Genomic DNA, 14,526 nt, shown 5'->3' with positions numbered 1-14,526 from the left:
CCACTCTCTTTGACAGTGGACGTCAGGTGGCTGGTGATGCGGTCTTCGGGAGAGTGCATCCGCATCTTGGTTCTGGCTGCCCGCTCGGTATTGTAGTTTGAAATCATATGTTGAGAGCGCAGCAAGCCATCGGTGGCTGGCAGCATCAAGCTTGGCAGACGTCAAGATGTATGTCAGCGGGTTGTTATCAGTCACAACAACAAAACTGGATCCATACAGATAATCATGTAATTTTTCCGTCACACTCCATTTTAAAGCTAGAAACTCCAACTTATGTGCTGGGTATCTGGATTCACTGGTCGACAATCCACGGCTGGCGTATGCCACGACCCGCAGCTTTCCCTCCTGCTCCTGATAGAGTGCAGCGCCGAGACCGGTGGTACTTGCGTCAGTGTGCAGGATGTAAGGTTGTTTCGGGTCAGCGAATCCCAGCACTGGAGCTGTCGTCAGTTTGTCAATGAGTGTTTCGAACGCAAGTTGGCATTGCGGAGTCCAGCGGTCATTGAATGGCTGTTTCGCATCAAACGTTGGAGTGGATGGATCTTTGCGGACTTTGCGGCGAGTTGGTACGTATCCCTTCGTCAGGTCGTTCAAGGGCTTTGCGATGGCGGCATACCCATGGATGAACCTGCGGTAGTATCCCGCAAATCCTAAGAAGGACCTCAACTCCTTCAGTGTCTGAGGGACCGGCCAGGATTTTAACGCGATGATCTTCTCCGGGTCCGTCTCCACACCCTGCTCCGAAACTACGTGACCAAGATAGCACACCGACGATTGGAAGAACTTGCATTTCTCGGGCGACAGCTTGAGGCCATAGTCTTTGAGCCGTTGTAGAACTCGCAGAAGCCTTCTTTCATGTTCTTCTAGAGTATCAGAGAAGATTATCAAATCGTCCAGGAAAACCAAGACTTCTTTCAGGTGTAAATCGCCCATGCACCTTTCCATAAGGCGTTGAAACGTACTTGGTGCATTGGTTACACCTTGCGGCATTCTATTGAACTCCCAAAAGCCCAGCGGAGTAACGAACGCGGTCTTGGTCTTGTCTGCTTCAGCCATCTCTATTTGGTAATACCCCGATTTGAGGTCGAGGACGCTGAACCATCGAGAACCCGTAAGAGCTGAGAATGACTCCTCCAGATTTGGAAGTGCGTAAGCGTCTTTGACAGTTTGGAGGTTTAGCTTGCGATAATCAATACAAAGCCTTACATCTCCATTCTTTTTACGGACCACAACAATCGGCGACGAAAATGGTGACTCAGACTCTCTAATCACCCCCGTCTCCAACAAATCTCGAAGATGGTTTCGGACGGCTTCAATGTCACGAGGGTGGATGGGTCGAGGTCGATGTTTGAATGGGGTCTCGTCGTGGAGGCGGATGTGATGCTTTACTCGATCAGTACATCCGAAGTCCAAATCGCTGTGAGAAAACACATCCGAAATTTCCTTAAGTTTAGAGATGACTCGTTCTTTCCAATCTGGGGGAATCGGAGAGTTCCCAAACTCAAAATCCAGATTGCATTCTTCTGTGCTTCCGTGTTGTGTGTTGCTGGTGGCGACACGATGGGTCAGAATCTGGGGTGACGCGGACAGTTCTGCAATAACACTTAATGGTGGAAGTGTAATACTATGATCCGATTCATTAGTGACGAGGATGGGGATCTTATGGGATGTGTGGCTGGGCAGCGTGATTAAACAGTTCTTCACACACAAACCCCCAGGCAGTGGACTAGACGGTGGTTCTACGAGTGCACACTTGCCCGCTGGTGATGGATTGGCTCGGACAGAACCCTTGATAACCATGGTGTGGCCTGCTGGAATTTCGACTGGTAATTTGCTGGCCAATCGCACCACACCATCCCTGGCCTCTCGGGTCTGCCGATGCCGCAGCTGGAGCAACTGGAGAACTGCTCTGTAGCCATTTTGCAATGGTTTGTAGCTGGCACACTCCCTCTCCAGGTGTTGTTCGTAGAGTGGCTCAAGGGTGTTCATCCCGATGAGAACCTGGGACTCGAATCCTGGTCTAACGTCTGGAACCACCAGTGCCAGTGTACACACATCCAAATCGTCACCAATAAATTCCTTTGGGAATGTGATAGTTGTTTCAATATAGCCCAAATATGGGACTTCTTGTCCTGCGGCCCCCTCCACTTGTAACAAATCACACAACGGCTTCACAGGTTGACGGGAGAAATGTTGATTGTAGAGCGACATTGGTATAGTCGTCACCTGTGATCCAGTGTCCAATAAGCAGGAGAAACTTTGACCGTTGATTGTGACTTGCCCAGTACATCTTGATCCGATCAATCCTCTTGGCAGTACAATGTTGTCAGCGGGAGTGGACTGTGACTTGTTGACACATTTCACTGGTGTCTGCTTGATGGGACTTTGTTGGCCCTCTGCAGTTCCCGTTTGCCCCTCAACAGGAACCCGCTCTAGTTTAAAGAAGGGTCACTGTGAGAGTTTGATTTCTGCCACTTTTTCTGTTTCTCAGCAAACTGTCTCTTCTTTGCGGCGACAAGTGAGGGATTGGGATCATCTTCGCAGTTTGGCTTTATATGTCCGTCTTCCCCACAGTTGTAACAGTAACCCGGCTTTGGACCCTTGGGTGATGAGCGGAATGTTCCTTTGCTGGCCTTCGCACCTTCACTGAGCTTGCTGACATGAGTAGACTTGACTGGAGTAGGCTGCCCTCGACCCGACTGAGCATCAGTGAGAGCCTTTAGCTGCTTTTGTATGTCAGCTAGCTGCTGGGTCAACTGCTGGGTGATGGTTGCTAATGTATCAACCTTGCTTTCTTCAGACGCAGCTACAGCATACTGAGCGTGCGCCCCGGCTCTAGCTTTTGAACCGAGGTGCTGCTTCATACGCTGAGCTTTAGCAGCCTCTCTATCTTCCTCCGTTCGCAGCAATAGCAATAGCTCAGCAAAGGACGGTGGGTGGAACTTGCGCTGTTTTAACTGGAGTTCGGATATCAGCGTATTGTCCCAGCATCCTCTACAGAATTGATTGAGCAAGTGCCGGTCCAGCTCTGTAGCCTTAACTCCTCCCCTCTTCACAGCCAAATTGAGCGCCACTTGCAGACGTTGCAAGTACGCGGACGGCTGCTCACCCGCATCCTGGAACAGCTCCATAAACTTTGCGTACAACTCGTCGCCATCTTGGACAGTTCCGTATGCCGAGTCCAGAATCTGCAGATAGATCCCAGGTGGTGTTTCGGGTGTTAGATGTTTCACCATATCTGCTGCTGGCGGAAGGAGGCTGTCGAACAGTTTTCTGGAACGCTGCAGATTGGAGGCTGCCGGGTCCTTTAATAGAAGATCCACCCCTGAGCGCCAGGTCTCATAATCCGTTTCGTGTGGTGGTCGCGGCGCTCGGCCAGAAAACGATCTGAGTCTCTGAGAGGACATGTGCCCCGCACTGTCGTCACTCTTCACGATGTGTTCAACTACGTAGCGTTGTATCCCTGGAGGGTTTAGATCTGGCAGACCCATGGTTGGAGGTGTAGATCTTGTAGCGTATGGAACGTTTGGATTCACCTGGATCCTTGGCCACTCCTCTTGCACATTGGATGCGGTGTCTGCAGTACCACGGGATGGACTGGTGGCAGCGTTGAGCAGCTGTGTGGCAACAGGGGTGGGAGTTGGTCCTGGGATAGACTGGCCCAGTAGAGACATCACACCGTGGAGGACTTCTTCATAATCCTGCCCTGTAAGTTTGGCCAAATTTCGCAACTCACTGAGGTATTTCTGTGTTTTCGAGCTTCCTTCCATTTCTGAACAGAAGAGACGAAGTTCAACAAGATTATAAGTCACCTGTTTGCTATGAAGCTTGAACGTATGTGGCAACATTTCTCGCAACTCCATCACTGTATCACCGTTGGTAAATTCAACAATAATCGTATTGTTGAAAACACCTTTTTCCGTTATCGTTTCTACTTTGGACGGTTTACCATACCGGCTCAAAAATTCAACAACTTCATCATCCGTATCAGTACCAGTAGCATATTTAACCAGAACAGCGTTGGGGATTTTTATGCCGTATTTCTCTAAAATGTCCATATTTGCACAGATGTCACTTTACTACAAAAATACACTCTGGTCTGTCCGTATAACTCCCTCCTGGCTAGCTCGCCACGAATTATGTAGCACCTGTGTATAACAATGTTATAACTTCTATGGAGTACGTACCTAGTACCTGCGAGTAAGTTATGTTACTACGGAACACAGGAATACAAAAAGGTAAATGTCAACATAGGCTAGTGACCAGAAGATCTAATTCGGCTCTAGGAGGGAGTGGACAAGAGGCAAGAGTATGGTTTAGAGGTACCATGTATTTAAAGAAAAAGTAGTAATTATAAACAAAAGTGCAAAATATATACAGTGACCAATAGTATAGATTCTGTGAATGGCCATTCAACAAATAAGCGCTTAAATCGTTATCTAATAGTGAGTACAATTCAAATCAAATGACCAACAAAAATGCACAATACAATACAACCGTACATTGATCATAATCCAGAGTCCGTAAACCCAGCGTTGGGAAACCCCGACATCATGCACACCACCCCACTTTCCAACCCCTCCACAAATCCCGGGTAAACCCACGTCTGGGTTGGATGTAATTGTCCAGGGGAAAATGTCTGAGGGGGTTTGGGGAATGTAGTGTGTGTGGGCAAGTGAGTTGAGTGGGGAGAGTTCGTGGACTACAAGGAGCCCCCTACCCGCCCAGCAGGAGAGTGCGATTCGATTCGATTCTTCAGCAATTGCCAACTGTAGGCTCTAGGCCTGCTCCATCAGCTCGCCATCGGGATTAGAACCTGGCCTGGAGAACAGGACCAAAAGCTCTAATAAATCACCAGCTAGTTGCTAACTATTCCGTTCACATGTGCACATAATTTAGATCAATCAATAATAAATGTCACATTAATAGCACTAGCTGCACTATACATTTACATTTACATTCAAAGATCAGTTTCATAACACTAGTTATAATATTTAGCAATTAATCTTTACAAATAATAACCAGCAGTCACAATCACAATCACATCACACAAGTTAATCACATATGGATCATAATTCAATTCACATTCAATTCAGAGTTGACATAATTAAGAAACAGGGCATAAACTTTGTGAAACCCCATACTAACCAGCGCCCATACACAAACCGGCGGAGGCTAACGCCAATGCTACCGCAGCATGACAACAAACAAACACTCACTGGTTTAGCGATCTATCTCTACCCACAAGCGCTCTTCCTCGCGGTTTGGGTCACGGTAGGAGACTCCTATGAGTTGAGATATAAACCAGTTAAATGATAAGTAAAAACGAAGTGTTAGAACAACGAAAATAAGCTCAAACCGACCTGTAGCACGACTCTGATGTTGCTTTCCCCACTGCATCTGCACACTGAATGCGCAGCGCCATCTTAGAACGCACGCTACGACGCCCCGACCCATGTGACTCGATGACGTCACCGAAAGCGAGCGCAGTGATTGGTTACCGGCATGGGGAAAAACTAATGAATGGGAACGGTAGGAACAGGCTGGGCACAGGTTTTATCACCTGGGTTACACCACTACAACACCACTACAACACTACTACAACACTACTACAACACTAGTACAACACTACTACAACATTACTACAACACTACTACAACACTACTATAACACCACTACAACACCACTACAACACCACTACAACACCACTACAACACCACTACAACACTACTACAACACCACTACAACACCACTACAACACCACTATAACACTACTACAACACCACTACAACACTACTATAACACCACTACAACACCACTACAACACCACTACAACACCACTACAACACCACTACAACACCACTACAACACTACTACAACACCACTACAACACCACTACAACACCTCTACAACACCACTACAACACCACTATAACACTACTACAACACTACTACAACACCACTACAACACCACTATAACACTACTACAACACTACTACAACACTACTACAACACCACTATAACACTACTACAACACTACTACAACACCACTACAACACCACTACAACACTACTACAACACCACTACAACACCACTACAACACTACTACAACACCACTACAACACCTCTACAACACCACTACAACACTACTACAACACCACTACAACACTACTACAACACCACTACAACACCTCTACAACACCACTACAACACTACTACAACACCACTACAACACCACTACAACACCACTACAACACCACTACAACACCACTACAACACTACTACAACACCACTACAACACCTCTACAACACCACTACAACACCACTATAACACTACTACAACACTACTACAACACCACTACAACACTACTATAACACTACTACAACACCACTACAACACCACTACAACACCACTATAACACTACTACAACACTACTACAACACCACTACAACACTACTACAACACCTCTACAACACCACTACAACACCTCTACAACACTACTACAACACCACTACAACACCACTATAACACTACTACAACACTACTACAACACTACTACAACACCACTACAACACCACTACAACACCACTACAACACCACTACAACACCACTACAACACCACTATAACACTACTACAACACCACTACAACACCACTACAACACCACTACAACACTACTACAACACCACTACAACACTACTACAACACCTCTACAACACCACTACAACACCTCTACAACACTACTACAACACCACTACAACACCACTATAACACTACTACAACACTACTACAACACTACTACAACACCACTACAACACCACTACAACACCACTACAACACCACTACAACACCACTACAACACTACTACAACACCACTACAACACCACTACAACACCACTATAACACTACTACAACACCACTACAACACCACTACAACACTACTACAACACCACTACAACACCACTACAACACCACTATAACACCACTACAACACCACTACAACACTACTACAACACTACTACAACACTACTACAACACTACTACAACACTACTACAACACCACTACAACACTACTATAACACTACTACAACACCACTACAACACCTCTACAACACTACTACAACACTACTACAACACTACTACAACACTACTACAACACCACTACAACACCACTACAACACCACTACAACACTACTACAACACTACTACAACACCACTACAACACCACTACAACACCACTACAACACTACTACAACACCACTACAACACTACTACAACACTACTACAACACTACTACAACACTACTACAACACTACTACAACACCACTACAACACTACTATAACACTACTACAACACCACTACAACACCTCTACAACACTACTACAACACTACTACAACACTACTACAACACTACTACAACACCACTACAACACCACTACAACACCACTACAACACTACTACAACACTACTACAACACCACTACAACACCACTACAACACCTCTACAACACCACTACAACACCACTACAACACCACTACAACACTACTACAACACTACTACAACACCACTACAACACCACTACAACACCACTACAACACTACTACAACACCTCTACAACACCACTACAACACCTCTACAACACTACTACAACACCACTACAACACCACTATAACACTACTACAACACTACTACAACACTACTACAACACCACTACAACACCACTACAACACCACTACAACACCACTACAACACCACTACAACACCACTATAACACTACTACAACACCACTACAACACCACTACAACACCACTACAACACTACTACAACACCACTACAACACTACTACAACACCTCTACAACACCACTACAACACCTCTACAACACTACTACAACACCACTACAACACCACTATAACACTACTACAACACTACTACAACACTACTACAACACCACTACAACACCACTACAACACCACTACAACACCACTACAACACCACTACAACACTACTACAACACCACTACAACACCACTACAACACCACTATAACACTACTACAACACCACTACAACACCACTACAACACTACTACAACACCACTACAACACCACTACAACACCACTATAACACCACTACAACACCACTACAACACTACTACAACACTACTACAACACTACTACAACACTACTACAACACTACTACAACACCACTACAACACTACTATAACACTACTACAACACCACTACAACACCTCTACAACACTACTACAACACTACTACAACACTACTACAACACTACTACAACACCACTACAACACCACTACAACACCACTACAACACTACTACAACACTACTACAACACCACTACAACACCACTACAACACCACTACAACACTACTACAACACCACTACAACACTACTACAACACTACTACAACACTACTACAACACTACTACAACACTACTACAACACCACTACAACACTACTATAACACTACTACAACACCACTACAACACCTCTACAACACTACTACAACACTACTACAACACTACTACAACACTACTACAACACCACTACAACACCACTACAACACCACTACAACACTACTACAACACTACTACAACACCACTACAACACCACTACAACACCTCTACAACACCACTACAACACCACTACAACACCACTACAACACTACTACAACACTACTACAACACCACTACAACACCACTACAACACCACTACAACACTACTACAACACTACTACAACACCACTACAACACCACTACAACACCACTACAACACTACTACAACACCACTACAACACTACTACAACACCACTACAACACCACTACAACACCACTACAACACCACTACAACACTACTACAACACCACTACAACACCACTACAACACCACTACAACACCACTACAACACCACTACAACACCACTACAACACCACTACAACACTACTACAACACTACTACAACACCACTACAACACCACTACAACACCACTACAACACCACTACAACACTACTACAACACCACTACAACACCACTACAACACCACTACAACACTACTACAACACTACTACAACACCACTACAACACCACTACAACACCACTACAACACTACTACAACACCACTACAACACCACTACAACACCACTACAACACCACTACAACACTACTACAACACTACTACAACACTACTACAACACTACTACAACACCACTACAACACCACTACAACACTACTACAACACCACTACAACACTACTACAACACTACTACAACACCACTACAACACCACTACAACACCACTACAACACTACTACAACACTACTACAACACCACTACAACACTACTACAACACCACTACAACACCACTACAACACCACTACAACACTACTACAACACTACTACAACACTACTACAACACCACTACAACACTACTACAACACTACTACAACACTACTACAACACTACTACAACACCACTACAACACCACTATAACACTACTACAACACTACTACAACACCACTACAACACCACTACAACACCACTACAACACTACTACAACACTACTACAACACTACTACAACACCACTACAACACCACTACAACACCACTACAACACCACTACAACACCACTACAACACTACTACAACACTACTACAACACCACTACAACACCACTACAACACCACTACAACACTACTACAACACTACTACAACACTACTACAACACCACTACAACACTACTACAACACCACTACAACACCACTACAACACCACTATAACACTACTACAACACCACTACAACACCACTACAACACTACTACAACACCTCTACAACACTACTACAACACCACTACAACACTACTACAACACCACTATAACACTACTACAACACCACTACAACACCACTACAACACTACTACAACACCACTACAACACCACTACAACACCACTATAACACTACTACAACACTACTACAACACTACTACAACACTACTACAACACCACTACAACACCACTACAACACCACTACAACACTACTACAACACTACTACAACACCACTACAACACCACTACAACACCACTACAACACCACTACAACACCACTACAACACCACTACAACACTACTACAACACTACTACAACACCACTACAACACCACTACAACACTACTACAACACCACTACAACACCACTACAACACCACTACAACACCACTACAACACTACTACAACACTACTACAACACTACTACAACACTACTACAACACCACTACAACACCACTACAACACCACTACAACACCACTACAACACCACTACAACACTACTACAACACCACTACAACACTACTACAACACTACTACAACACCACTACAACACTACTACAACACTACTACAACACCACTACAACACCACTACAACACCACTACAACACTACTACAACACTACTACAACACCACTACAACACTACTACACCACTACAACACCACTACAACACCACTACAACACTACTACAACACTACTACAACACTACTACAACACCACTACAACACTACTACAACACTACTACAACACTACTACAACACTACTACAACACTACTACAACACCACTACAACACCACTATAACACTACTACAACACTACTACAACACCACTACAACACCACTACAACACCACTACAACACTACTACAACACTACTACAACACTACTACAACACCACTACAACACCACTACAACACCACTACAACACCACTACAACACTACTACAACACTACTACAACACTACTACAACACCACTACAACACCACTACAACACCACTACAACACTACTACAACACTACTACAACACTACTACAACACCACTACAACACCACTACAACACCACTACAACACCACTACAACACCACTACAACACTACTACAACACTACTACAACACCACTACAACACCACTACAACACCACTACAACACTACTACAACACCACTACAACACCACTACAACACTACTACAACACCACTACAACACCAATACAACACTACTACAACACTACTACAACACTACTACAACACTACTACAACACCTCTACAACACCACTACAACACTACTACAACACTACTACAACACTACTACAACACTACTACAACACCACTACAACACTACTACAACACTACTACAACACTACTACACCACTACTACAACACTACTACAACACCACTACAACACCTCTACAACACCACTACAACACTACTACAACACTACTACAACACCACTACAACACCACTACAACACCTCTACAACACTACTATAACACCACTACAACACCACTACAACACCTCTACAACACTACTACAACACCACTACAACACCACTACAACACCACTACAACACCATTACAACACCACTACAACACCACTACAACACCACTACAACACTACTACAACACCTCTACAACACTACTACAACACCTCTACAACACTACTACAACACTACTACAACACTACTACAACACTACTACAACACCACTACAACACCACTACAACACCACTACAACACCACTACAACACTACTACAACACCTCTACAACACCACTACAACACTACTACAACACTACTACAACACTACTACACCACTACTACAACACTACTACAACACTACTACAACACTACTACAACACTACTACAACACCACTACAACACTACTACAACACTACTACAACACTACTACACCACTACTACAACACCACTACAACACCACTACAACACCTCTACAACACCACTACAACACTACTACAACACTACTACAACACCACTACAACACCACTACAACACCACTACAACACCACTACAACACCACTACAACACCATTACAACACCACTACAACACCACTACAACACCACTACAACACTACTACAACACCTCTACAACACTACTACAACACTACTACAACACCACTACAACACCACTACAACACCACTACAACACTACTACAACACTACTACAACACCACTACAACACTACTACAACACTACTACAACACTACTACACCACTACTACAACACTACTATAACACCACTACAACACCTCTACAACACCACTACAACACTACTACAACACTACTACAACACCACTACAACACTACTACAACACTACTACAACACTACTACAACACTACTACAACACTACTACAACACCACTACAACACTACTACAACACTACTACAACACTACTACAACACCACTACAACACTACTACAACACTACTACAACACCACTACAACACTACTACAACACCACTACAACACTACTACAACACTACTACAACACCACTACAACACTACTACAACACTACTACAACACTACTACAACACTACTACAACACTACTACAACACCACTACAACACTACTACAACACCACTACAACACCACTACAACACTACAAAACAGAGACAAAACCACTATAGTGACAAAAGCATGTTTTTTCAGGAGGAAGAGGAGCAGGAGGAGCCAGAAGGTGAGGCTGAGGAGGAGGGGGAGGAGCCAGAGGGGGAGGAGCCAGAGGGGGAGGAGCCAGAGGAGGAGGAGCCTGAAGAACCAGCAGCAGATCCTGGAGGAGATGTTGAGATGGAGCTTCAGGACGACGTTCACTCTGACGACACAGGAGAGAACCTACAGACTGACGAGGAGCAGGAAGAAACCAGCCAATCACAGGCGGAGGAGGCCGAGGAGGCGGGCCAATCACAGGCCGAGGGGGCGGGCCAATCACAGGCCGAGGAGGCGGAGGAGGCGGGCCAATCACAGGCCGAGGAGGCGGGCCAATCACAGGCCGAGGAGGCGGGCCAATCACAGGCCGAGGAGGCGGGCCAATCACAGGCCGTCTCTGGGCAGACTCTGAGTGACTCGTGATAAAGACGTGTTTGTTTCCGTCTGGACTCGTTTATCTTTTACTTTGTTTTTACTCAACTCTTTGTACAGAAAAAAGACCTTTGGATTTTGTCACGTGGTTTTTAAGGCGGCTCCGGTCCTTTCATTTCAGTCACAGCAGATAAACTCAAGGGTCCACCTTAAACCCAGATCCACCTTAAACCCAGATCCACCTTAAACTAGATCCACCTTAACCCAGATCCACCTTAACCCAGATCCACCTTAAACCCAGATCCACCTTAAACTAGATCCACCTTAACCCAGATCCACCTTAACCCAGATCCACCTTAAACCCAGATCCACCTTAACCCAGATCCACCTTCACCCAGATCCACCTTAAACCCAGATCCACCTTTAACTAAATCCACCTTTACCCAGATCCACCTTAAACCCAGATCCACCTTTAACTAAATCCACCTTTACCCAGATCCACCTTAAACCCAGATCCACCTTTAACTAAATCCACCTTTACCCAGATCCACCTTAAACTAGATCCACCTTAAACCAGATCCACCTTAAACAGCTCAGTCCACCTTAAACAGCTCAGTCCACCTTAAACAGCTCAGTCCACCTTAAACAGCTCAGTCCACCTTAAACCCGGGGCTCGCTCTGAAACCAGACTTTTTGACAGATTTTAAAATGAACCAAACTTGTTGTTCTGTGTTTTCTTTATAAAGTTTTTTTTCTTTATAAAGTTTTTTCCAAATGAAAAAAGATAAAAAAGATAAAATGTCAGATCCATCGTTAACTCGTCCCAGCTGTTGCCGCGGTGACGGCGACTCCATAAAGTCACGTAAAGGATAAAAGACAAATGAATAAGGGCAGGCTAACGCTAGCGGCTACAGTTAGCATTAGCTAGCTGTAGCTAACTAAAGCTAATGCTAACCGTCCTTACCATAGATATATATAAAGGCCAGATGTCTTAAGGCGGAGTCACTTCCTGCATAGCGGGCGGCCATCTTGCCACAGGGAAACACGAGTCCTGTAATCTCGTTACAAACGTTATTAACATGTTAACATGTTAACATGTTAACATGTTAACATGTTAACATGTTAACATGTTAACATGTTAACATGGCTATGATTCTGAATGGAACATGTTCAAATAAAGATTCTTTTTTATTCATATGTTTGCAGTGTCATAACGACACCTGAGGTTTATAACAAAGTAAAGCAAGTTCTGGTTATTTAAAAGTACAAGCCACTGTTACGAGTGAGCAAGATGGCCGCCGTGTGCGGACGTCGCCCTCCACTGGCCAGCAGCGCGTATGACACATCTATCCTTTATATATAACTATGGTCCTTACGCTGTGTTTTCAGTGCTGCTGGTGCGTTCAAGACCACTGGGATAAAACAACACGGCTAATGCTACAACACTTAGCTCGTGCCGCGCTAACGCTACATCAGAGCTGCTCCAAACCAGGTCAGGGTTAGATATTACCACGCCGAGTGACGGGGAAAAGAGTTTGTTTTAACTTGAAAATCTATGAGAAAAGAAGAAATCAGAAATTAACGATGTTTCACTTCATCAGCCTCCAAAATAAAAGCAGCTGAACTGGAGACTTTGCTGAGAGATTTGGAGCAGAAAACCAA

The 14,526-nt window shown here is 44.5% G+C and overlaps 1 protein-coding gene and 1 long non-coding RNA gene across 2 annotated transcripts in view; one reads left to right on the top strand and one right to left on the bottom strand.

Annotated features, from left to right (window-relative positions):
• The window catches only part of LOC306982667 (zinc fingers and homeoboxes protein 1-like), a 43,379-nt gene extending 30,438 nt beyond the window's left edge, over window positions 1-12,941 (top strand). The window contains exons 13-14 of the mRNA XM_079583136.1: window positions 12,496-12,720; window positions 12,859-12,941. Coding sequence (XP_079439262.1) covers window positions 12,496-12,720; window positions 12,859-12,915 — 282 coding nt within the window. The 3' untranslated portion in view covers window positions 12,916-12,941. The remainder of the gene's footprint in view (window positions 1-12,495; window positions 12,721-12,858) is intronic.
• Window positions 12,942-13,079: 138 nt separating this feature from the next.
• Window positions 13,080-13,454, bottom strand: LOC306982666. The gene is made up of 3 exons (XR_013794220.1): window positions 13,432-13,454; window positions 13,302-13,317; window positions 13,080-13,268 (listed from the first exon to the last, which is right to left on the bottom strand). It is a non-coding gene; the product is annotated as an uncharacterized lncRNA (long non-coding RNA).
• Window positions 13,455-14,526: the final 1,072 nt, after the last annotated feature.

This window comes from Gobius niger, assembly GCF_951799975.1.
Source record: "Gobius niger genome assembly, contig: SCAFFOLD_62, whole genome shotgun sequence".
NCBI lineage: Eukaryota > Metazoa > Chordata > Actinopteri > Gobiiformes > Gobiidae > Gobius > Gobius niger.
The sequence above is the reverse complement of the archived record's forward strand: the minus strand, read 5'-3'. Positions and strand labels throughout refer to the sequence as shown.